This window comes from Chiloscyllium punctatum, chromosome 11, assembly GCF_047496795.1.
Source record: "Chiloscyllium punctatum isolate Juve2018m chromosome 11, sChiPun1.3, whole genome shotgun sequence".
Lineage (NCBI taxonomy): Eukaryota > Metazoa > Chordata > Chondrichthyes > Orectolobiformes > Hemiscylliidae > Chiloscyllium > Chiloscyllium punctatum.
This window is the reverse complement of record NC_092749.1, coordinates 111,031,978-111,059,460: the sequence shown is the minus strand read 5'-3', so window position 1 is coordinate 111,059,460 and position 27,483 is coordinate 111,031,978. Positions and strand designations below refer to the sequence as shown.

Sequence of the window (27,483 nt, the reverse complement as noted above, 5' to 3'; positions counted from 1 at the left end):
TGTGTTGGAGGTGGGAGAAGGGGTCCTCAGAAAGTGGGCGGGAGTCCTGATTGTGAAAGTAAGCTCGGAGGCGGAGACGACGGAAGAAGTATTCGATGTCACGGCGTGTATTAAATTCATTGATGCATGGATGGAGGGGGATGAAGGTGAGTCCTTTACTGAGGACTGATCGTTCATCCTCAATGAGGGGAAGGTCTGGAGGGATGGTGAAAACTCGGCAGGGCTGGGAGCTGGGATCTGGTGTGGGTGTAGAGGTGGGAGTGGGGGTGGAGCCAGTAACTGGAGTGGGTGTGATGGTGGGGGGAATGGTGGTGGAGTCATGAGCAGGGGTAATGTTCCCCTCAGGGGGGATGTTCTGGGGGGCGGGGATAGTGACAGTGGGATCTGTTGGGGGGGGGGGGCGTGTCTGCAGAATTCAGGTGAGTGGCATTGGTGGGGGTGGACATGGTGGCAGACACAGCAGTAGGGGTGGCGGAAGTCACTGAGCGTGTGACATCAGTGATGGTGTGAGGGGCGGAAGTGATGTCACGTGTGATGCATGAGGAATTGTGAGGGGCGAAAGTGGTTGTGGGAGTGGCCATGATGGGGGAAAAATGACATCATCAATCAGCATGGGGGTTGCAGCTGCACCAGCCGCATGGCTAATGATATCCGAGCAGTTCCAGAGGCCAGGGGAATCTTCTGGAATGTTTGAGGAGCGCTGGTTATGGAGGTGGGTAGATAAAAGTTTGTTGTACTTACAGTTTTTGATGCTTGAGATGGAGTTGAAATACTGTATGTTGAGAGTATGAATTCTCCTGAGGATGTAGTACAGAGTGGGTCCTTTGCAATTCTGAGAGAGTGTGGCCCTTAGCTGAGGCAGGGCTGACTGTAGAGAGGTTAGGTGCCGGCGCATTGCTGCAAGCGTGGAGTGGAGGATCTTGAAGGAGAACTGTTGCTGGTGTTTTTGAATCTGTAGTCTGTACTGTTTGTCCTGTTCGGGTCCAAACTCTGCTGGTTTAAAGGTGGTCTGGAGTCCGTGTAGGATGAGTTGGTTATGGAGGCAGGCACTGGGGAAGCATTTGTTTCAGGACACGGTTGAAGAGCTTCAGGGCAGAGGAAATAACCTGGGAGTTGCAGTGGGAGAGGGACTCCTTGAGATTCTTGTAGAGCGAGGAGGAAAACTTCTTCAAGGCAGGCATCCTTGCAAGAGGATTCGCAGTAGGGTTAAAATCAGCTAGGTAAAAACTTGGAGTAAGCGCTGAGGGTGGCAGGGACACAGAACGGGAGTGGGAGATTCCAATGCCCATTACCAAGATACCTCAGCAGTACCAGCAGTACTGACTGAGCTGGTCAGGTCTTACCAGGACATAGCTGCTAGGCTGGGTCTGTAGCAGCTGGAGAGTGAACCAGCAACACAGAAAAACATACTAGACTTCATCTTCAGCAATCTGCCTGTTGCAGATGCATCTGACCATGGTTTTATCAGCAGAAGTGACCACCACACAGTCCTTGTGGAGACAAAATCCCATCTTCAAACTGTGGATACCTTCACTCACACTGTGAGCCACTGCCACTATGCTGAATAGGATAGAATTCAAACAGGAAAAGGGCATAGACAGGGTATACTGGAAGAAGCCTTTCCCCTTGGTGGAGGGTACAATGACCCAGGGGTGGGGGAGGAGGGGGGGAGGTGACATAGATTTAATGTAAGGGACGGGAGGTTTAAAGGGGATGTGAGGACAACTTCTCACCCAGAGGGTGGTGGGAATTTGGAACTCACTGCCTGTAAGGGTGGGAGAGGCAGAAACCCACAAAACCCTCATAAAGCCTTGAAACAATATTTAGATGTACATTTGCAATATCAAGGCATCAAGGCTATGGGCCCAGTATTGGAAACCGGGATTAGAATAGTGAAGTGGTTGGTTTGACTAGAGTGGAGACGATGGGCCGAAGGGCCATTTTCTGTGCTGTTGGTGTCTATGACTCTTCATCTTGCAATTTAAAATTTGATTCAGTCGTCTTGACATTAAGAAATGGCTGAAGGCACTGGTTACTGCAAAGAGTATTGGCATCAGCATTCTAATTCAATGTTCCATAGCCTTGGATGCAGTGGCAAGTCAAATGTTCATCTAAATATTTATTCAACATCTTAAGTGTTCAAAGGGTTGAGGGTTTCTGTCTCCATAGCCCTTTGAGCAAAAACAACCTTCCTCAAATCCCCTCTACACCTCTTGCTCCTTACCTTAAAACTGTGTTGTTAACAACTGTACTAAGCTTTCTCCCAAACTACATTACCTCAGAACTTTGCACATCTCAGTGAAGTCCCCCTCAGCCTTCTATACTCTAAGGAACACAACCTCAGCCTATCCAGTCTCTCTTCATAGCTGAACTATTTCAGCCTAGTGAACCTCCTCTCTAGTGTAACGACATCCTTCCTATAGTGTGGCGACCAGAACCGTATACAGATATTGGCAACAGCACTGAAGATTTAGTGCTCCAGAACTGGCCGTGCCTTAGCCAAACCATTCCAGTACAGCTACAACATTGGCAACTATGTGAAAACGTGGAAAACTGTCCTTATCCACAGAAGTCAGGACAATCCCAACCCATTCAATTACTGCTAAACAATGACAAAGTAATGGAAGGCATCATTGACAATGCTATGAAGCTGCACTTGCTTAGCAATAGCCTGTTAACTGATTCTCAGCCTCTGATCTGTTCTTGTAGCTACAATTTATGATTATTTGATTTGATAAGCTATGAACAGTACACTTTCACAAGTGTTGAAAAACCATAATCACCAGAGTGTGATAAACAAAATGTGATGTCAGTAATGGCCGAATGTGGATTGTTGATAGGTAGTGGAATTATTTTAATCGAAGCGACAAAATTTCAAAAATATTGGCAGAATAATTAGTGCAGTACATCAGTAAATAAGTCATTTTCTTGGAAACATCTTTAATTTCCTTCTTGATGTAACACCTGTGCACAATATGTACATTCAGACCGATCTTTTTGGTTACTGTAGACTGACCCTCAAACTAGTTGCTTTTGAAAGGTAATTTATTTTGCAGCAGACAAGACGGTATTACATTTATTAACCCCGGAGGGCCAGGGAGAAATGAATTTTCACAAACTCATCAATTCTGTTATGCCGAGCAAACTGGTATTTAGTGGACAAGCTACAAATCGAATGATCCAGCACAGTGGGAGGCCAATCGATCTGTCGTGGCTATACTCGCTCTTTATATAATGCTACCCAATTTAGTCCCAAGCCCCTGCTTTTTTCCCATAACCTTGCAAATCAGTCCTCTTTGGCCAAACATTAGCTTTTAAAAAGTCTCTTGTTTTGAGGCTGGGTTTTTCCAGAGTTTAAGGAATTTGTATGTGAAGAAATGTCCCCTGTTTCCATCACTCATTCTTATAGAATTCTTATTTTTAAATTGCTGACCATGTGGCTGGGATCAGAATCCGGGAACTCTCCCTCTGCACTGGTACCATACAAACCAGTGAGGATTCTGACTCCTCTCCTGTCTGCTGAAGTGAAAGCAGGTACCGAAGGCATTCAGGAGCATTGCCCCATCATTCATACCACTGTGTTTCTGGGCAAGTGAGACCTGGTAAGTTGTCAATGTAAAATAGTGCAACGGTGGACAGTTTGGTCATCTGACTTCAATAGAATCCTTCAGCCTTTTAACAACATGGAAAAGGCCAATCATGTCTGATCGGTATTCAAACATCCATCTCTTCTCATCCTATTTTCCAGCATTTGGACTGTAGCCTTGGCTGAAGTGTTCATCTAAATATTCCTTCAAAGTCTTGAGGGTTCAAAGGGTTGAGGGTTCCTGCCTCCATAGGCCTTTGGGTAAAACAAACTTCCCCAAATCCCCTCTTGCTCCTTACCTTAAAACTGTGTTATTAACAACTGTACTAAGCTTTCTCGCAATCTATATTACGTCAGAACTTTGCACATCTCAACGAAGACCCCTCAGCCTCCTCTGCTCTAAGGAACACAACCTGAGCCTATCCAAATTGAGTTAGGGTGATGGGGACAGATAGGATTTTATTGACTGGTGGAGTAGGTTCCAGGGGCCTGCTTCTGCTGCTATTTCTTATGATCCAATGTGATCAGTCAGCTCAATGGAAAATTCAACCCAAGGTATTCCATTCAGTGAAACCTAAAACCAAGGTCCCTAAGTGTTCTTTATTTAACTTAACACAAAGTGAAAGGTAAAACTCATATTTATTGTGAAGAATTTTGTTGACCTCATTGAGGTGGAAGGGAAAGGGGGTCTTGAAGAGGGATTATGTGACATTACTATAGCTTCAAGAGGTCTATTTTGACCTGATCTTTTAGGAAGAATAGTTGAGACAGAGGCATCAAGCAGACTGCTCAAGCCAATAAAGTAAACAGCTTGAGGCCTTGGGTTTTGTTTTTAAAGTTGGAACAATAGAAGCAGCCTGAATGGGTGGGGTCAAGCTCCCACAGAGCCAGAATTTTTAGTTTTAGCTTTCTGCAGTTAGAATTGTATGTGAGACAAACTATTTTACTGAATTTGCCTTTCCCAAGGGTGTGCTTATGGGATGTTACAATATTGTAACAGTTAAATAGTAATAGTTAAGATATTTATTATTTTGTTAAGCATTTCAATAGAATTACAGTTAAGCCAATTCTCTTCTTTTTATTTTGCCTGTGTTTTAACTGTTGTGTAAAAATAAAGCATGTTTTGCTTCAAATCGAACAATTGAGTTGTATCTGGAATGCAACACCTTATAAACTCCTTACCTTTAAGATATGCTAGACCCCTTCAAAATATTTCAAGAAGGTAGTTTAAATCCTAACTTTTTCTTATTTTAAAGATTAGTTTAGATTCTCCATAGTATGGAAACAGGCCATTTGGCCCAACAAGTCCACACCGACCCTCCAAAGAGTAACTGACCCAGACCCATTCCCCTACCCTATACTTGCCCCTGACTAATGCATCTAACTCTATGCAATTTAGCATGACCAATTCATCCGACCTCCAGGAGGAAACCCATGCAGACACAGGGAGAATATGCAAAATCCACACAGGTAGTCGTCTGAGGTGGGAATTGAACCTGGGTCCCTGGCACTGTGAGGCAGCAGTGTTAACCACTGAGCCACCGTGCTGCAGATGTGAAGTGGATATTCCAGGAGCAGCTGGTCAAACCAGTCGGCTTTAAGCAAAACAAAATTTATTTAGAATAACTTAACTATTTGAAAACGCATCCAACACGGTACAACAGCTTAACTGAGGAGCTATACCAATCCCTGCAATATCTCATAAACACACCCCTTGGCAAAAAGGAAAATTCAAACACAGGTTATTACAGGCAGAAGAAATTTCAGAGAGAGAAGCCAGTCAAGAATCATCTGCTGAAGCATGAAACCTTTTGTTTGTATCAGCTGCTGTGACTGCTACCAGCGGTTTCTCCACTACAACTCAAACCAAACTAGAAAAAATCTGAACTGAGAGAACTGGCCACTCCCCTGCTATTGTTAAATAAGGCTCTTTTTGAGACATTTCAGCACCTCTGCCTTTACGACCTCGCATCATCACATGAGAAAAAGTTTGGGTCAAGTCTATCTTCTTAATGTATTTTGACAGGGTTTGGTCTGGTCCTTAACAATTACTACTGTCATGCCTGGGTTCATCACCCCCTCCCCATTCCACCTGATGGGACTCTCCCAGACTCAGCACTGCCCACCTCCCGCCTCCCCCCCCACCCGAGTTTAAAACTGGTGGTCTCCAGTCTGTCTGATCTCAGCAGGGGCATGGATGTTATTAAATCATGCTGTTCAGAGATGTCATTACACATCTCTGGAGCAGGTGGGACTTGAATCTGGGTCCCCTGGCTCAGAGATAGGGATAATACCACTGTGCCAGAAGAGATAGTCAGCAGGTCTCTAAGGTACCCATGATGCCTGTTTTAGGAAATTAGCTGGCTCCAAAAGTCAAACCAGGCCAAGGTTTTATTGAACAAAGCCTGATGCGTGTGTGCTAACTGCTGCCACATGCTGTTGTGTCTATGGTTTATTACTCCCAGAGCCACTTTCTCCTCACTACCTCCATATCAGAATCCCCACAGTGTGGAAACAGGCCCTTCAGCCCCACAAGTCCACACCAACCCTCTGAAGAGTAACCCATCCAGACCCATTCCCCTACCCTATATTTACCTCTGACTAAAGCACCTAACCTACACATCCCTGAATACTATGGGCAATTTAGCACGGCCAATTCACCCTGACCTGCACACCTTTGGACTGTGGGAAGAAACCAGAGCACCCAGAGGAAATCCATGCATTGCAGAATTCCAAAGATTTAGCACCCTCTGACTGAAAGGAATTCCTCCCCATCACTGTCTGAAATGGCCTGTATCATATTCTGAGGCTGTTTCAGGCTCACTAGGCAAAGGATGCATTCTTCTATAAGAATTTTATACACTTCAATAGGATTACCTCTCATTTGTGGAGACTAGTCTCGGGTGTACAAGAACATTCAAAATAAGAGCAGGAGGAGGCCATTCAGCCCCTCAAGCCTGCTCCACCATTTTGTATGATCCTGGCTGATTGACTCATCTCAGCTCTCACCTCCACTCTCCTGCCTGCTCCTCCGAACTCTTCAACCCATTTCTAATTAAAAACCTGTCTGTCTCCTCCTCAGGTTTACTCAATGTCGCAGCGCCCACCACGCTCTGAGGGAGTGAATTCCACAGACTCACAACGCTGTGAGAGAAGTAACTTCTCCTCACCTCTCTTCTAAACCTGCTACCTCTTACCTTAAAATTGTGACCTCTCGTTCCAGGTCAAGTAAATATCCTTTCTATATCTACCTTGTCAATCCCCTTTACCATCCCTTATACCTCAGTTAGATCTCCTCCCATTCTTCTAAGCTTCAGAGAGTAGCAACCCAGTTTGCACAATCTCTCCTCATAAAACAATCCTGTCATCCCAGGAATTAGTCTGGTGAATTTCTGTTGAAACTATCTCTCTGTGCTTAGTTTCTCTTTGCTTGGATAAGGAGATCAAGACTGTTCACCATACTCTCGGTAAGGCTTGATACAATAACAATCAATCAGTTCTCTTTACTCCCGTTCTCCAAACCCCTTGTGATGGAGGCCAACATACCATTTACCTTCCTCATTGCTTGACGCAGCTGATTGCTAGCTTTCAGTCACCAATTAACCAGAACACCCAGTAAGGTGGGATTTGACACCAGTTTGCAATTTCTGAGGCACATTTCCTGCAAACTACACCATATTCCAATACAGAACTAGTCTAACAGACCAGTTAAAACACATAGCTTAACTGGTTGTGGTCAAGGGGTTAGTACATGGAAACATAGAAAATAGGTGTAGGAGTAGGCCATTCGGCCCTTCGAGTCTGCAAAACCCATTCAATTTGATCATGGCTGAGCAAGCGATTTCTGTATCCCGTTCCACTTTCTCTCCATCCCCCTTGATCCCATTAGCCACAGGGCCACGTCCAATTCCCTCTTGAATATATCTAATGAACTGGCTCCAACAGCTTCCTGTGGGAGAGAATTCTACAGGTTCACAATCTCTGGGTGAGGAAATTCCTCCTCATCTCAGTCCTGAATGGCTTACCCTTTATTCTGAGACTGTGACCCCTAGTTCTGGTCTACCCCAACATCAGGAACATGCTTCCCCCATCTAGAGTGTCCACTCCTATCAGGATTGTATAAATCCAGGATTCTTCTAAAGTCCAGTGAGTAGAAGCCCAGTTGATTAAGCCTTTCTTCATATGTCACTCCTGCCATCCCAGGAGTCAGTCTGGTGAACCTTCTCTGGACTCCCTCAATGGCAAGAATGTCCTTCCTCAGACCCGGAAACCAAAACTGCACACAGGACTGAAGATGTGGTCTTATCAAGGCCCTGTATAACTGCAGCAAAATATCCCTACTCTGATACTCAAATCCTCTTGCTATGAAGGCCAGCATGCCACCTTTCTCATCTTCGGGACCCCCAAACCAATCAACCCCAGCGCCCCTTGGCCGAACATTCAACTCCCCCTCCCACTCAGCCGAGGACATGCAGGTCCTGGGCCTCCTCCATCGCCGCTCCCTCACCACCTGAAGCCTGGAGGTAGAACACCTCACTTTCGCCTTTGAACCCTTCAACCCCATGGCATCAATGTGGACTTCACCAGTTTCCTCATTTCCCCTCCCCTCACCTTACCCCAGTTCCAACCTTCCAGCTCAGCACCACCCTCATGACCTGTCCCATCTGTCAATCTTCCTTCCCACCTATCCACTTCACCCTTTTCTCTGACCTATCACCTTTACTCCCACCTCCATCCACCTATTGCACTCTTAGCTAACTTTCCCCAGCCCCACCGCCTCCCATTTATCTCTCCACCCCCGAGGCTCCCAGCTCATTGCCTGAAACGTCGATTTTTCTGCTCCTCAGATGCTGCCTGGCCTGCTGTGCTTTTCCAGCACCACTCTAATTTTGATTTTAATCTCCAGCATCTGCAGTACCCACTTTCTCCTGGCTTTCCTCATTGCCTGCTGCACTAGCATGCCAACCTTCAGAGACATAACTGAAAAGTGGGTGTTTTTATTTTGTCATCCGCTCTACTGCTGTAACTTACAAATCTATCTGCTGCAGGCATACAATGAGAACAAAAAGTGTTGGGAAAACTCTGAGGGTTAGGCTGTAGACAGAAACACAGCAACTGCTTTAGATTTCATCAGAACAACTGCATGGTCACTTGTTCTGACATCTTAACTCTGTATCCCTCCACAGATACTGCCTGACCTGCTGGGTTTACCCAGCACTTTGCACTTTTATTTCAGCATCTGCGGCATTTTACATTTGTGCTGATCTTAAAAAGGTAGAGTTTGTTGCAATTTGCGGGTGGCCCAATCATTCCTTGAGACTGGTCTGAAACTCTGCAGAGTGTCCAGAGGTAGCATTAAGGACACAAAAGACTGACAATAAAAGGAGTCGAATTTGTAAAAGGAACATACAATTCGATTAGAATGTGAAATTTGAAGATTCATTTCTTGAAGAAAAGTCCATTAAATAGTACCTTCAGAATGGCACACTTATACAATTAGTGCATTATGAAGCAGACTAAGTTTTTAAAAAATCTTAACTGCTGCTGTGACAACAATGACAAATACTTTCTCTTGCTTCCACAGATTGATATCTCGATAATCATTGCACAAACCTCCAAACATTGTGTTTCTTTTTCACTTTATTAGCAGGGAGGATGATTATCAGCTTTGTGCAGATGCTGCAGATTGCACAGTGTGTCATAGTCATTTTCAAATGCCATTTATTTGAGTAAACTGCTGTGGTGTGTAGCATAAGTGATAGTTCCTGACATTATTGGTATTTCTGTACAAAAGCAAAAGCTTGGGTTTATTATTTTCCAAGGAATGCTTACTTTTTTTCCCTTTCCTTCATCACAGCAGTTGCATTCAACAGCGGTGTCTTAGACCAGTGACTACACAAAGTACATCTCTGGCTGCAAAAATGTTATGGGCATCCAGCGTCCTGGAAAGACACTATATCAATGCAGGTCTTTTTGTATATAAGCCTACAGTTACAACCATGTACTTGTTTCTCATTCCCTATTTTCATTTACTGTTCCTCATCACTTCCAATGTTATCCAAATTGTCTTGCTCCCACACCCACACTCATGTCGGCTAAGCTTAATGGCAAGATATTTCCTTTGACTTCCTACACCTTTTATGAGGCAGTTTGTGGGCTTTAAGACTTCATTAAATGGAGTGATAATTATTTGTGAAAACCCAGAGCAGAATTATCTGGCAGAAGCTATCGGACATTCTTTTTTAAACACTGACTAATTCATGAGCCAACAGTTCGTCTAACACTTACTGACTCTCCCTCGTTTCTGTGCGGAAGGTGGTGTGGAGCCACCATCTCACACCAATGCAGTCCACATGGAGTAGGCAATGCTGTTATTGAGGGAGTTCACAAAATCCCAGCATTGTTACAGTCTAAAAAGAGGCCTTACAGCCCATCATGCCTGCACTGGCTCATTAAGTGAGCATCCTTCCTTGGTGCTGATCTCCCAGCTTTCTCCCCATAGCCTTGCACGCCATCTCTATCCAAATCCTCATCTGATGCTGTCTTGACTGCCTCAGCTGAACCCACCTCCATGACACATCCATTTCAATGCAGAGAGATTTGACAGACTACATAGGGGTCAGGAAGAGAATCAGGAATAGTGGTAAATGTTAACTTTGGGTGACAGTCCTGAAGAGTCATAGGGTCATAAAGTCATACAGCAGGGAAACAGACCCTTCGGTCCAATCAGCCCATGCTGACCATAATCCCAAATTCAACTAGACCCACCTGCCTGCACTTGGCCCATGTCCCTCCAAACCTTTCCTATTCATGTACTTGTCTTTTACATGTTGTTGAGAGAGATGTTGTTGAACATAAAGTTTCTGAAAGGCAGAATGTATTAAGCCCCATTCAATCTGATGATGTCATTGTGGCTTGGATGGGGATAAGACATTCCATTTCTGGACGGTATGTAGAGCAGAGTTCTCTCCACACACATCTCCTCATTGTCACTGGAACTCTAACAATCCAATGAAGTTTGTATTGACTTGTAATGAGCTATATCTCGATCAGACAAAAATCTCTTCTTGTTAAGACTCGATAGTGGTTGATTCTCAACTACTGGAAACCAATTCAATCCTCCGATTCAGTCATAAGGAAGAAGATTGGTAGCTGCATCCCTCTATCCATCAGGACCAGCCACTGGTGACTTCACTCCTCTCATTGCCATCTCCATTAGCCTTTCCCCATCATCCCCTCCTGTCATTGAATACTGCCCCCACACCCTCCCCCTCCCCCACCCTACAACAGCCCATTCCTTTTGTTCTTCTTTCCCCTCCTCCCTTTCCTCACCTCTGCACTTCCTTACAACCTGATCCATCACCAACGTTTGCCATTTCCAAAGAGATGTAATCGACCTGAAATATTAACGCTGTTGCTTTCTCTGAAGATGTTGCCTGAACGTGCTGAGTGCTTCCAATAATTTCTGATCCATTTCAGATTCTCAGCATCCGCAATGTGTTACTTTTGTATCCACCCCATCAGGTTAGGAGCAGGAGAAGGCCATTCAGCCCACCGCACCTGCTGTGCCATTACTTGAGACCATGGCTGATCTGACAATCCACAACTCCACTTTCCTGCCTTTCCCCATAACCTTTGATCCCCTTCCGGATTAAAAATCTCTCTACCTCAGCCTTGGATATAGGTTGCTGTGCTACTGACACCTGGGGAGATGGAGGAGGAGGAGGAAAATAAATAATTTTCTGGTTGGATCTGTAAAATATTGCTCATTGTTCGTTACGTGACTATGGGGTTAGAAGGGATAGCGAAATCCTTGCTGGCGTATTACCTTGGTTGTTCCATTGCTTTGTTCGGTTGCTGGTTTATGCAGATAGAGATGGAAACATATCCTGGGACATCAAACATGTAATCTTTCTTTTGCTCTGCTCAAAGGTTCATGATGGTGACTAAAATAAGGAATCTTAGATTCTAATCTGGAGAGATAGATGACCGTCATGTAATTTCTGTTATCCTCCCTCCATTACTGTTTCATGCAAACTAATTACTAGCAAGAATCCAGCAGCCAGCAGTTGTTTTCACACTGCATGTTGAAACATTGGAAATAGGAACCACAGTAGGCCATTCGGCCCTTTGAGCCTGTTGCCCAATTCAATATGATCATGGCTGATCATCCACCTCCGTCCCTTGTTCCTGGTTTCTCCCCATACCCTTTGATTCCTTCAGCCCCAAGACCTTTATCCAACTCTTTCTTGAAGACATTTAATGTTTTCAGTTCAACCACTTACTGTGGCAGAGGTTAAATAATATGTTCAGGTAACGTACCTATCGGAAAATGGTGAAGCATCTTCTCCTTGTAAATCTTATGGTCGCTTTCCAAGAAAACGCAGAAGATAATCCGATCAACCTGGAAGTAAATACACCAGACTTAATTTTTGTCAATGTCATTTGCATAAAGGGAATTGGATACATAGATGAATGGGGGAAAAAACAGGGCTATGATCTTTTAGGTGGGGAGCAGACATTTACAGATGCTTAGGAATTGGGCGACAGGTTTAGACAGTAGATTTGGATTGGCTCAGGCTTGGAGGGCTGAAGGGCCTGTTCCTGGGCTGTAAATTTTCTTTGTTCTCTTCTTCTCTCTCTTAACTTAATTGGATAGCATTTTCAAAGAGCCAGCACAGGCAGAATGGGCCAAGTGGCCACTTTCCACACGGTATCACGTTGAAATTTCAAGATTAGGAAAGGGAGTGACTTAGACATATCACTGGAAAGCTTTTGTGGCACAGTGCTAGTGTCTCTGCCTCTGAGCCAGGAGATTTGGATTCAAGTCTTGATGGTCAAGCAAGGTATGTTCATCACATGGCCAAACAGGTTGACTATCAAGATCTTTCCAACACAGAAGAGCAGGACAAACCCTTCCTCATCACCCACCACCAGCCATTAGCTACAGTCCCCCCACATTTAAAGAATCCACAGGCTCTTGCCACGGGCTGTTCTTGTGGTCAATCCCCTCCTCACATCAAGAAGCTCTTAGAAGAGAGGCTGGAAACAGACATAAACAAATGATCGCGAAGGAGATTAGTAATCAAGAGGAAACTTGATAATAGTCCAAATGTGGAACTCTTTACTTCACGGGCATCGAGATGCATTGAAGATAAACCATGATAAACAAATAAAGGAGAAATGAATAGAACAGATATGTTGCTCGGGTTAGACAGTGAAGTGTTAAGAGGAAGCTCATATGGAACATTAATGGGTTTGTTCAGTGGAATGGTCTGTTTCTATGTTGTAAGCACTCCATTCTGTTCCCCATTGGTTTCATTCACTGAGGATTACAACAAATTACCCAGAGGCAAAACGGCGATCCTCTGGATAATTTATAAATAATTACTAGTAAGTTCTGTAATGCAAATAGTATACGCAAATACTCTGGCACACCAAAACTTTGAACATAATACATCACTAAGAAACACACAATTTTAAATTTCCTTTTACAACAGATTTATGAGCTTCCCTGTATTTCTATTCAGTCTTAAGCATTGTGGAGCTGCAGAACAACCTCATCTGAAATATTCTGAGACAGATCTCCAGCTCAAATAATTGTGTCACCTGATATCATTAATCAGACACAGCTTCATTTTATTTTTGGTTCTGACAGCAAATAATATTCCCTAGTTAAACAAAATAAACTAATAATCAGATAATCAGGCCCAGCTCAGTCAAACACTGTAGAGTCTGTGGGGATTACAACAGATACAGGAATTAGTTGAAGTGAGTCCTGAAGGCATCCATCCTTCAGAATATTTATTTCTTCTGCGACTCAAAACTTGGGTGTGTGAGCTGTGACAAATGATAAACTCAAGAATGAAATGAGCTCCACAGAAAGAGTGGAATGAGGTTGTTCAGTGTTTCTCAGCAAGTACAGACTTAGTAGCACAGCCACCATTTGTCTTCCTTGCCACTGTCTTGAAGGGAGATACAAGTGATGCATGTTCAGAATACTGAAAGGGTCTCATTTTCCATACTTTACAGTGAAGGGGAGCTGACACAACAGAGATAATCCTGTATTCAGCAATCCAGAGCCAGGGTGGAGCAAGATGAATGTATGTGGTCGAATGATGAATGATAAAATGAAAGAAGAGGCAATGTACATGCAAATTCGACGAAGAAACAAGGAATGTATTAAGCCCACAGCAACACTATTAATATTTAATATGTAATTTCACATCCGATCTGTTACTTCCAAAGGAGTCAATCAAGAGCAGCTATGAGAAAGGTGTCACTAGCACAAGTTGAGTTTGTGTGAACCGAGGTTACAGACAACAGTGATTGCTTAATACTGATACCCGAAAATATTCATTAGCATGAACTCATCAAAGTGATCTTCTTCAGGAGTGCAGTTCACTCCAGGGTCACATTGTCAGGGTTCCCAGCAGTGAGAAACAAAACACTTCTGTCAACGGGAAACTCGTCAAAGAGAAGCTGTTGTTTCTCCACTGTCTTACAGGAGGAATAAAAGGCTGATTATCCCATTTTAATATATCCACCAGCTACCAATCTCCTCGGTTTTCAATTATTAATTACACGGTAGATTAAAACCAGGGTATGAGCATTAGACAAGAGTGAAAAATTGCTCGTCTGACTTCATCCCCAATAATGAGTGCAATATGACATATGGTGCATATGCTCACACTGTTAAATTATAACAGACTGGCAATAGTGAAATGTAGCTTCCTACTTACAGTGTGAAGCTTAATTCTGTCATATCATTTGGAGAGGAATCAAACAGAAAAGTGGCTGATCTTAAACCTCAGCTACCTTCCTGCACTGTTCCCACACCCAAGTACTCAAAGGTCCATTAACGTTAGTCTTGAAAATCAGCACCCCTGGGGGAGAGAGTAGGAAAGGTCCAAACTCCTGAGGGAAGAAACTGCTGTTTATTTCAGCTCCCTTATCTCAAAACTGAGACAGATTCTCCAGGCAGAAAGAAATGTCAGGAGGAAAGGTTAACTCTGTTTCCTCTCTCTCCACAGAGGCTGCCTGACCTGCCAGGTTTCTCTGCATGTTTGGTTGAGGATGAAACATCCGCCCAGGAGTTGCTGCCTGACAAACCCCTGGAGAATTTTAATGGCTTGATGAGATTGCCACTAAGTCTTCTAGGCCCTGGGAACACACATCTAGTCAACACGAGTTCATCAACGCACCGTTCTGTCTGAGAAAGAAGCAAAATCAAAATGATACTGGTCTACAGTTGGCCTGATTGGACATATTGCTTGAGGTTTGATTGCAACACCTCCACAGTTCCCCCATTGCTAGTCTCTAAAGTATATACCAACAGCAGCACCAGTCTTAAGATTCTGCAAGGCACCTTTCTTGAAAGGTTTAAGGTGGTGGTTTCCAAACTGTGCTTTGCAAACCCAGTTAGAGGTGGAGAAAGGGCAAATAGGGTTGTGACTCCCAATGCACACCCCCTCCCATCCTCTGACAGTGCACCCTACACTCGTACTGAAATCCAGGCTGTGCTCTTGTCCTACTCTCACCTGTCAGTCTCTCTTCGCAGGGATTGGGCTCCTGTTCATCTTGGAGCTTTGCCCAAACCATGAACCATTTGAGCAGCACAACAGTGGCTCAGTGGTTTACACTGCTGCCTCACAGCACCAGGGACCCAGGTTCGATTCCAGCCTCAGGCGACTGTCTGTGTGGACTTTGCACATTCTCCACGTGTCTGCGTGGGTTTCCTCCGGGTGCTCTGGTTTCCTCCCACAGTCCAGATTAAGGTGGATTGGCCATGGGAAATTGCCCATAGTGTCCAAGGATGTGTGGGTTAGCTAAGGAAAATGTGAAGTTACAAAGATATGGAGTTGGGCTTGGCCTGGGTCTGAGTGGGATACTCTTTGGAGAGTCAGTGCCAACTCGATGGGCCAAATGGCTTCGTTTGTATTTCTACGGTGAACCCAGCGGTGATTCCTCTGCAGCTGAGCTCAGTCACATGACTCACCTGCTGCAAACCAACCTGGGCTCTGACATTTGACCCCTGATGACCCTCACCATGCAATTAGAACCTGCTTCCTAGCCAAGAACAATGAGATGGAGTGGGTCAGATGAAGTAATGGACTAGTCAGTACATAAAACAACAAAATTTTTACAATATTCTTTAAAATCACAGATGTTCATATTTATATGCTGCACTATATTTTGAATTTTATTATGCACTTTAATATTTTAGTTCATGCCTGGGGTCACATTAATTTTCAACTATTAAAATGGATTTGTTTGGAAACTAGCTTGAGAATTGATTGTTTGAGGTGTATAAATGGTAGAAAAAAAATTTTCCACCCATTATTCTTGAGGTTTATGTGCTGTTCCTGTGTGCTGAATGAGCTAAAAACAGAGAGGAAACTCGCCTCCCTGTGTTCTCTGACTGTGATAACTACACCGAGGCTCAGAGGGATTCCACAGGGGTACATACAAGGCAAAAATGCTGAAAATCTATACTATTTACTCTCAATTCTATGAGTGGTTGCAGCTGAGACTCCTCTGCAGAAAAACAGGACGTTGGTTAGGCCACTTTTGGAATACTAATTCAATTATGGTCTCCCTGCTATAGGAAAGATATCGTGAAAAGGGTTCAGAAAAGATTTACAAGGATGTTGCCAGGGTTGGAGGATTTGAGCTATAGGGAGAGGCTAAATAGTGGGGCTTTTTTCCCTGAAGTGTCGGAGGCTGAGGGGTGACCTTACAGAAGTTTATAAAATCATGAGGGACATGGATAGGGTGAATACACCAGGTCTTTTCCCCAGGGTAGGGAGTCCAAAACTAGAGGGCATAGGTTTGAGGTGAGAGGGAAAAGATTTAAAAGGGATGTAAGGGGCAACTTTTTCACACAGAGGGTGGTCTGTGTATGGAATGCGCTGCCACAATGACAACATTTGAAAGGCATCTGGATGGGTATATGAACAGGAAGGGTTTAGAGGGATATAGGCCAAATGCTGGCAAATGGGACTAGATTAGTTTTGGATATTTGGTTGGCATGGATGAGTTGGACCGAAGGGTCTGTTTCCGTGCTGTACATCTCTATGACTCTGAGTCTGTGCTGCTTCACAGCACCAGGGACCCAGGTTTGATTCAAGCACATTTTGCACATTCTCCCTGAATCTGGGTGGGTTTGCTCCCACAGTTCAAAGATGTGCAGGTTAGGGTGGATTGGCCATGCTAAGTTGCTCATAAGGTCCAGGGATATGCAGACTAGGTGGATTAGCCATGGGAAATGCAGGGTTAAAGGAATAGACTCGGGGAGTGGGGAGCGTGGGGTTAGTGGGTCTAGCTGAGATGCTCTTCGGGTGGGTCGGTGTGGACTCGAAGGGCCAAATGGCCTGCTCCCACATAGTAGGGATTCTATGATTTGATTTGGTGGGAGAATCTGAAACCAGGGTCACCCATTTAAAACAGAGATGACAGTATTTGGACCTCTCTTCCTCAAAAGATGGTGGAAGATGACTCTGAACATCTTTTAAGACAGAAATGGATAGATTCTTGATAATCAAGGGGCTGAGAGTTCTTTGAGGGGGAGGGGAGTCAATGGGAATGTGGAGAAATCAGACCAGCCTTGATGTCACAGTCAGGCAGAGCAAAGACAAGGGCCCGAATAGGCTCCATTGTTGCTAGTTTGTATGTTTATAGTTATGACCGCATTCAAGGTTCAGCTAGGAACGGATTTGTGAGAAAAATCCATCTGTAGTGCTTTACCATCGAAAGTGTCAGATAAACTCATTTAACCATCGAAACCTCATGCCAATTCCAAGGCATTATTTTTATATGACTGTGGTTGTACTTACAGTAAAGAAATTCTGTAATGATTAGACTATGTCAGCTTCCAACGTATTGCCATTAACTTAATGAGACCCTGAGGACCTTCTACTTGTTTTGCATGGTTTAAATACTTAAATAATAAGATGATTGCACCCGACTGCTGGAGTCAGAACAAGGTTATGTATCATTAACATACAGCAGTCCATTGAGTGATCATTCTAATATTACCATTAATTTCGAGGTTTGTTAATAACATTTCTGCTTTAAAAAACACTTGATATTAAAAGAGAGCGGATGTGGAGTGGGGTTAATGGGTTAAGACAAAAATGAATTATGATCTGATAGAACTCGAAAGAGCACATTTAACCATATTAACTAAAATTAATCCAAGCTTGGAGTTTTAGTTGTAAATCATTATATTACCCCAGACCAATTGAAAACAATCACTGACTCCATAAGATGTTATCAGCCTCTTGAGAAATGTCAGTATTCTGTAACAAACATCCAATGGTGGGCCTTGTATTACCATGCCAGACAATTACCAACCGGAACAATCCACTTTATTTCTTTCTGGTGTGGGTAGGGGAGGAAGTGGGTAGAAGTGAAAGCTGTTGTGTGTGTGTTTCTTTTCATAATAAAAATTCCTTAGAGTTTGGATCATAGTTCACCTTTAAGGGGTAGAACTGGTCCTCACCAGTTGGGGCAGAACGGGCTTGTAGAAACACAAGCCCATGACCCTGCTCCATCATTCAATATGATCATGGCTCAATCACCGAATCTCAGCCTCCCCCCTCATATTCCCTGATCCCTTTAACCACAACAGCTATATCTACCTCCTTCTTGAAACCATGCAATGTTTTGACCTCAATCACGTTCTGTGGGAGTGAATTCTGCAGGCTCACCACTCTCTGGGTGTAGAACCTTTCACACCCACAATCTCTGCCATTTGGAAGGAAAGAGAAGCAAATACATGTAAGTTCCCCTCCAAGCCACTCGCCACCCTGATTTGGAAATATATCGCCACTCCTTCAGCGTCGCTGGGTCAGAATCGTGGAACTTGCTCCCTAACAGCACTTGGACTGTAGCAGTTCAAGAAGGCAGTTCACCAGCACTTCCTCAAGGGCAACTAGCAGTGAACAATAAATGCTGGCCTACTAGCTGTGTGTACATCCTGGACAGATTACAAAAAAAGCTATGGACAGGCAATTAATTCTGGCCCAGTGAATTAAAAAGAATACAAAGTTTTGAACTTTAATTTGGAAATGAGAGGTATATAGGATTCAGAATGTCGGCCATGTTTCTCTCTCTGTCTCCACAGGTCCTGCCAGACCTGCTGACTGTTTCCAGCTTGCTCTCTTTTCATTTCAGATTTCCAACATCGGCAGTAGTTTGTACAGTTTCCACTCTGTCTGGGAACAGAGAAAAGTTGGGTGGGATGGCGGTGGAGGGGCAGGGGTGTTGCACAGAGAGACACAATGCAAAAACGTTCAAAAGTTGGCATCGGTTAGGAATTTTGAGGGAGCCATGTAGGAATAGTTATGTGGAGGAATAAAGCAAGTTCTGGATAGTAGCCACCTACAGCTGAACCAAACCTCTCCTGCCTCTATCCTGTGTCCCATCGAGTCCCATTCAGAATTGGAGCGGGAACGGCAGAGTTTGTGGAGGGTCACTTGGCTGGAGGAGGCTGCAGAGTTAGGGCTCGAGAGTGTGGCGCTGGCAAAGTACAGCAGGTTAGATAGTATCTGAGGAGCAGGAGAATCGATGTTTCAGGCATAAGTCCTTTCTCAGGCTCATTCCTGATGAAGGGCTTATGCTCGTAACATCGATTCTCCTGCTCCTTGGATGCTGCCTGACCTGCTGTGCTTTTCCAGCGCCACACTCTCGACTTTAATGTCCAGCATCTGCAGTCCTCATGTTCTCCTACAGAAATAGGGCTGGCTAAATGGTTAATGTAATGGGAGGATAGGTAACTGTTTGTGAGGTTGGTCTAACTGGTAGATGAATTGTATTAAAATGGCCGCCAGATCTGGTCAATTAGATGATTATATTTTATCCATCTCAAATTATTTCAAAGTAAAATACAGTTCATTAAGCAAGTAATGCAAATACACGACTAATTATAGATCAGCTGGGGAAAAAAACAATTTTTATCCAGTATTTCATATGCTTGAGGGGAAAACAAATTTAGCATTGCTTTTCATTTGTTTTAATTACAGTGATCTATTAAATATTATCTGTGACAAATGTTTCTCATTTTTTCCATCAGTACTAATTAAAACTGCAGGAACACACCACATTAACAAAGTGCTGTCTAATTGTATTTATAGTTCTTTCCAAATGGAGACGATAAAGCAAAGTGCAAGAAAGTATTTCATTTTCAGTGCGGTACTCTGTCTTAACTGTTTCCAGGTTCCTTTATCGACAAGTTCATATTTTACCATTTAAATGTAGAGTAATCTCACCCCAATTCAACTTACGTGAATGGAGTGGTCCCTTAGAATAAAGAAAGAGAGTTAACGTAAATTAATTAACACACACACACACACACACACTTTGATACTGGGGGAGCACTGAGGGTTGTTGGACTAAAGGACAGTTATAGAGCAAGGGCTGACCACATGTTTTAGGTGGCTGTGGAATGTTTTAATGTACGTTGTGTATGGGTGTGTTCCAGCTGGTCCTTTCTGGAGAACATTTAGACCCACTTTAGTAAAACCCAGAATTTGCAAGTCTGCTGCTATTTAGGGTATAGGTTTGCTCGCTGAGCTGTAGGTTTGATATCCAGACGTTTCGTTACCTGGCTAGGTAACATCATCAGTGGCGACCTCCAAGTGAAGCGAAGCTATTGTCTCCTGCTTTCTATTTACATCTTTCTCCTGGATGGGGTTCCTGGGGTTTGTGGTGATGTCATTTCCTGTTCATTTTCTGAGGGGTTGATAGATGGCATCTAGGTCTATGTGTTTGTTTATGGCGTTGTGGTTGGAGTTCCAGGCCTCTAGGAATTCCCTGGCATGTCTTTGCTTAGCCTGTCCCAGGATAGATGTGTTGTCCCAGTCGAAATGGTGGCTTTTTTCATCCGTGTGTAGGGCTACGAGGGAGAGAGGGTTGTGTCTTTTTGTGGAACAGCCTGCCTGCAAGAGTAGCAGACTCACCGATGTTAAGGGCATTAAAATGGGCATTGGACATACATATGAATAATAATGGAATGGTGTAGGTTAGATGGGCATCAGATTAATTTCACAGGTCGGCGCAACATCGAGGGCCGAAGGGCCTGTACTGCGCTGTGATGTTCTATGTTTTGCATTCTAAAAAAAGTCGCAGATTACATCCGTAACTACATGTGACTCTCATGAATCTTTATAGTCCAGCTCAGAAGGTGTGCATTTTGCAACGAGTAACTCACCTCCTGACTCCCCACAGCCAGTCCACAAGACACAAATCTGGAGTATGGGAATGGCATACTCTCCATTTGACTGGATGTATTTGTATCCATTGACACTCAAAGAAACTCAACACCATCCAGAACTCAGAAGTACAAGGGCAACAGATACAATGGGAATGCCACCAACTACAAGATCCTTCCCCCAAGCCACTCACCATCCTGACTTGGGAATATACCACTGCACTCCTTCATTGTCACTGGGCTTAAACTCAGGAACATCCTCCCGAAAGGCACGATGACTGTACCTGTACCAAACAGACTGCAGTGGCTCAAGAAGGCAGCTCACCATCACCTTCACAAGGGGAATAAATTCTGGCCCAGCTAATGACGCCAACATCTCATGAAGAACATAAAGTAAAATCCTCCAAAGATGGTGCCTTGTGTAGGAGGATGAAGCTGCAGAGCCTTGGGTATCTGCTCCTTGCTTTGTTGCTCTGTGGCTGGGAGATAATGGAGGATCAAGGCAGTGGAAAATCCAGCTTACTGCTTTCTGACACAGCCTGGCCTATCCTTGTACTTACAAAATGTATAACCTACGTGTGGGAACGGATTACAGTCTTGAGAAGCTTACAGCTGTCACTGCAAACACTTGAGAGTGTAGAACCTTTTTGACACATAACCTGAATTCTTTCATAGAGTCAGAGAGTTGCACAGCACAGCAACAAACTCTTCGGTCCAACCTGTCCATGCCGACCAGATATCCTAAATTAACCTAGTTCCATTTTCCAACACTTGGCACATATCCTTCTGAACCCTTTCTCTTCATATACCCATCCAGACGCCTTTTAAATGTTGCAATTGTACCAGCCTCCACCAATTCCTCTGGCAAGCTCTCAAATTCTAAATGGACCACTCAAATTTTAAATTTTAATGTTGATCTTGCTCTTTGTGCACTTTCTCTGAAGCTGTAACATTGTCTTCCTCGCTTTGTGCTATTACCCTAATGCTCTTTGTATGGTATGATCTGCCTGTACTGCATGCAAGCCAAAACCTTTCACAGTATGTAGGTATATGTGACAATAATAAATCAAGTCAATCTTATTCCATAGACACTCAACCCTCTGCATGAAAAAAATGCCTCTTTGGTTCCCTTTATATCTTACCCCTTTCACCTTAAACCTATGCCTTCTAGTTTTGGACTCCCCTACTCTGAAAAAAATAGCTATTAATCCTAACCATGCTCCTCATGATTTTATAAATGGTATAAGGTTGCCCCTCAGCCTCCAACAATCCAGAGAAAATAGTCCCAGCTCATCCAACCTCTCCCGTAGCTCAAACCCTCCAAGCTTGGCAACATCCTTGTTGTGGCACAGTGGCTCAGTGGTTAGCACTGCTGCCTCACAGCACTAGGGACCTGGGTTCAATCCCTGCCTCAGGCAACTGTCTGTGTGGAGTTTGCACATTTTCCCTGTGTCTGCATGGGTTTCTCCCACAGTCCAAAGATGTGCAGGCCAGGTGAATTGGCCATGCTAAACTGCCCATAGTGTTAGGTGTATTAGTCAGAGGGAAATGGGTCTGGGCGGGTTACTCTTTGGAGGGTCGGCATGAACTTGTTGGCTGAAGGGCCTGTTTCCACACTGTAACGAATCTAAAAAAAACTTGACTGCACCCTTTCAAGTTTAGCAATATCTTTCTTACAACAGTGTTATGGACCAAACCTCCTTAAAATATATCAAAAGGCTAGCCTGAACCCTAACCTGTTCTTATTTTAAAGGGTAAATGTGAGGTGCTGTGTTCCAGATGCGATTGGTCAAACTACTTGAAATTAAGCAAAACACAATTTATTCAAACACTATCATTAAAATACTACAAAAGAATGAGGAACTTGGAATAACAACTCTAATGGAAAATTTAAGAGTAATAGATTATGCAACAACTAAACAGTAACTGTTCCAATATAGTAACATCCCATAAACACACCCTTGGCGAAACACAAACTCACAACACAGCATGGCCCACACATAACTCCAGCAGCAGGCAGAGAAGCCCCCAGAGATGGAAAGAATAGCTTTCACTTCTTAAAGACCTCAACAGTGACTGCTGCTGAATGTGAAAACTAAAACTCTTGGTTCTGTGGGTGGGAGCTTGACCACACCCATTCAGGCTGCTTCTATTGTTCCAACTTTAAGAAAAAAACACCCAAGGCTTCACAAATTGTTTATCTTCTCATAGACTGCTCAGCATCTGTCCTCCAGTCACTATCTAAGAGAAACCAGGAAAAAACACCCCTCTTAAAGCTACAGCATTGTCACAGCAGGGTGACCAGAATTGAACATATTATGCAAAAGTAGCTAAACCAATGTCCTGTACAGCTGCAATATGACATGGCTTTACAGTGCAAAACTCTTAGCAATGTCTTCTGTGTCACATCTGGATTATGAGCAGTTTAGAGATGGTGCATTCGGACCAGTTCCTGGATTGAAGAAGCTGTTTTATGAGAGAAAGTGCATCAGTTTGGGGCTATACTCATTGGAATGAGAAACCTTCCTGTTGAAACATGTCAACCAATTCCTCTCATTTTCTCAAGCAGCTCGTGAGTTTTTCTGCCCATTTCATATCACTGAGTAGAAGATGTTTGAAACTGAAAAATGTCCTCATCAGCTTCTACTTATGATAGTTATCACAATATAGCCCTTTATTTGCCAATTTCTCATAACATCAGACAAGGGACCTGAAAATGTAGTCTTCAGGTTAAGGAAGCATACATCAAGAGCCACACATCCCCCCATTTAAAGTGACGCTATTTTAGCTTTATTTAAAAGCACTGGGTGGGGGAGGGGGAAATGAGACTGGGAATTGGACAGAAGTAGAAAGAGGGTTAGATAGGGTGGACAGGGAGAGCCTTTTTCCAAGTATGGTGAGGGCAAGCACGAGGGAGCATAGCTTTAAATTGAGGGGTGATAGATATAGGACAGATGTCAGAGGTAGTTTCTTTACTGAGTGAGTAGTAAGGGTATGGAATGCTTTCCCTGCAACGGTTGTAGATTCGCCAACTTTAAGTACATTTAAGTCGTCATTGGACAAGCATATGGACGTACATGGAATAGTGTAGGTTAGATGGGCTTCAGATTAGTATGACAGGTCGACGCAACATCGAGGGCCGAAGGCCCTGTACTGCGCTGTAATGTAATGTTCTAAGAAGCAGTTTTTCATTTCACTCCAAACCAGTTCCTTCAAGTGGGAAATAATATTGGTGAGGGTTACTGTGGGAACAATGTGGGAGCCAGGAAAATTATATTAAAGCTAAACTATTCCTTTGCATTTCAAATTAATGTGTCAAAATTTGCCATTTTTGTGGAGCAGGAATTAGGGAAGTGTGTTCACACTTGCTTGGTATCCTCATCTCTAGCTCGTTAGCAGCAGGTCATTTATTTTCTCTTGGGGCAATTTCCTGTAGCTGTACCAAGTCACCAAGTTCCAGATGACTGGAGAACTAAATTAATTGCAAAGTGGAAATGCAAAGATAAACAAAATGCAAAGTCCAACGATTCCACTACAGTAACAGTTCGGCAAAGTTCTGTGGAAATATTATCCCTATTTCATAGCTTTTAGTACTGTCTTTCTAAGCCAAGCTTTCTCCCTGAAAGTGATGCCTTTGTCATACAATATGAAGCAACAGAACGTTGAACTATGTACAGCAGTAGCAGTAGAATACAAATTAGACTTGTCCAAACTACTGTACTCAGATCGCACCTGGATTTAGCTAAGTCAGCCTGCACAGACACAAGGGAGGCATTTAAACACTTGAGGCAGTGCAGGGAAAGGTCGTTTGGCTGGTCCCTTGTGTCCAAAGTCTGAATTACAAAAAACGTTTGGAGAAAGCTAAGATTTTCAGACTCAAAGGCAAATGTCTGAAAGAAGATATTATAAAGTTGTTGAAGATAGTTAAACAAAGAAGGACTCACATTTATATAGCACCTCTCATAGCATAAGGTTGCACTTTACAGTTAATGATCTCTGAAGTGCAGTTACTTTTGTAATATTGGACACATGTCATGCAACGTAACACACAGCATGCACACATACAAATTGTGATCTGATCATACTGGATAACTTGTTCTTAATGAAAGAGATTGAAGGATAACTATAACCAGGCCTTACTACAGAGAATGGGAAAGGTATACCTGGATAGTGTGCCAAGTTGAACGGGGATGTAGAAGATGGGAGCTGCTGGAGATGTTAATTGCCTGGTCAAGTGGATTTTATCCCAGAGAAGTGTGAGATGATGCATTTTGGGGAGATCAAATAATGTAAAATAATACACAACTGATGGGAGAGTACTGAGAGATGTAGAAGAAGTGAGGGATCGTGGAGAGAGCATCCACAGATTCTTGAAGGTAGCATGACAGATTGTTGTAATGGTTCATCTTCTATAATGTGGTTTGATACCACATTATAAGTTTAGATTCAAAACTGGCTGATTATGGTGAAGCTAATGTCAAGACTGTTTTTAGGTTGCAATGTGAAAGTAACACTATTTATTCTGCGCTAACATGAAATACTGCTATACATAGTCATCATAGATATACCAGGCTCTTTCCTTTAGTTAAGGACTAATCTAGCTTCTTTGTATGTTCATGTTCACATGCCCTTAGGACTCTCTAACATTCTAGTCTATTATAGTATTATAGTCTTCTAGAGTGCTTCAACTCCACTCACTCTGTGCTATTTATGCTCAGTGACATCATTGCAAGGTTGCTCCATAGTCCGGAATTTCTTACACAACAGTGCCCAAGTGTTCACAGGCTAAAAATTGGACTTTCTAAATTGACCCACAACCAGAGAAATCAGGCCTGATAGAACATTGGTCAAACAGAATTAAACAGCAGCCAGCAGCTATCGGCGAGAGAGAACAATGAGAACCAAAGGTTACAAAGGTTCAAGGGCAACCAGTTACAATCAGCCTGAGGCTTGTGTATTGGAGGAGTGTCATTCAGACATTCTGGCATCTTGACTGCCTGAGGATGTGCACTTTACACCTTCTGGCATGGCAACAGTGAAGCGTGTCGCCGCGACCCCATTGGGTGATATGAATCCAGCTCACGGCTCCATTTGACGAAAGGCCACAGAACGTTCTGGAAGGTCCAGTGTGTGGGGGGATAAAACATGCACGCCCGAAATCCATCCCTTGGTGACGAACCAGAAAAGACTCACAGGGAAGTTTCACAGCAAGATTTGTGGCAGACAACCATGTGGCAACCCAAAGAAGACCCAGGAGAAGATCCACCCTGACCTGCAAGGAGCCATCTTTGTTGAGGAGAACTAGCGCCACATCAGACAAGAAGGAGGTTCCAAAGGCCCAGCTCAAACACGTGGATCATTGCAGGTAATATCCTCTCTCAGGAGGATAGAGCTAGATAGAGAGCAAATACTGTGGGAATTTGGGAAATGCTCACACAGCATTTTAATGGGGAACACTTTGATAACAAAATCGAATTTAACAGCAAACTGAATTCTGTGTCCCATTGTCCAACAAGAACACTTGGTCAAGTGTTTTTAATACATAAGCTGGTCAAAGTGTCAAGCTCAGACAACAGACCTATTATGGAGGTACATGTAATATCCTCCTTTATTAGCCAGTACAAGAGCAGGGAGGTTATGTTGGCACTGCATGAACTGTTAGTTAAGCCAGAACTTGAGCCCTGAGTGCAGTTCTAGTCACCTCACTGCAGAAAGGAGCTGACTGCACTCGTGGAGGTGCAGAGGTGATTTACAAGGATGTGTCACGATGGAGAAAATGCAGTTGTGAAGAAAGATTGGATTGGCTGAGATTGTTCTCCCTCGAGCATGGGAGACGGAGAGGAGATTTGATTGAAGTGTATGAGATTGAGAGGGGCTTGGATGGAATGGGTGGGAAGGGCGTAGAGCAGGATTTAAAGTGGTTAGTAGAAAGATTAGACGGAGATTAGGAAAACCTCTTTGGCCCAGAGTGGGATTGGGGTTGAGAACTCAAAGCCTGAAAGACAGAATCCCTCGACTCATTGAAAAGGTGCTTGGATGTGCACCTCAAGTGCTACAGGACTACAGACCAACCCCGGGACAGTGAGATTGAGCTGGTGGGTCACTTAAGGGCTGGCACAGACACGATGGGCCGAGTGGTTTCTTTCCATGCCAGAAAGTTTCTATCAGATCCACTTCATTCGGAAATTTCTGCAAGTAAGTTGATCAAAAGTCAGGAACGGGACTTCTGAGAAAAGCTGCAGTGATGGAAACGTTTGGACCGTTTCAGGATTAAACATGCCTGAAACGGGAGGACTTCAGCATCTTTCTTACGGGATGACTTGGGATGTGCCGAATCTATTTCCTGATTTGTAACGATTGCCCAAGGGCCATTATGTCACACCCACAAATAAACCTGCTCAGTGTCAGTTTAATGGCAAAGCTAAGCATTCGCCAGTGAAGAAACTGAGGAGACAGGAGCAGGAGTAGGCCATTCGGCCCCTTGATCTGCCCTGCCATTCAGCAGGATCATAGCTGATCATTGAGCTCAATACCTTAATTCCCACCCTACTCTATATCCCTTGATTCTACACATATTCCGAGCCAAAAGGCCGAGAAGCGAAGGACCTGAACTTAAGGGAATTTCTATTTGCCAGGATTTGGTGTTGGAGAGACTGTTAGGTCTGAAGGTTGATAAGTCTCCGGG

The 27,483-nt window shown here is 43.7% G+C and overlaps 1 protein-coding gene across 3 annotated transcripts in view; it reads right to left on the bottom strand.

Annotated features, from left to right (window-relative positions):
- The window catches only part of macrod2 (mono-ADP ribosylhydrolase 2), a 945,224-nt gene that overhangs the window by 83,028 nt on the left and 834,713 nt on the right, over positions 1-27,483 (bottom strand). For all 3 annotated transcript variants that reach the window (XM_072581522.1, XM_072581521.1, XM_072581520.1), the window contains one exon: positions 11,909-11,990. In XM_072581522.1, coding sequence (XP_072437623.1) covers positions 11,909-11,990 — 82 coding nt within the window. The remainder of the gene's footprint in view (positions 1-11,908; positions 11,991-27,483) is intronic.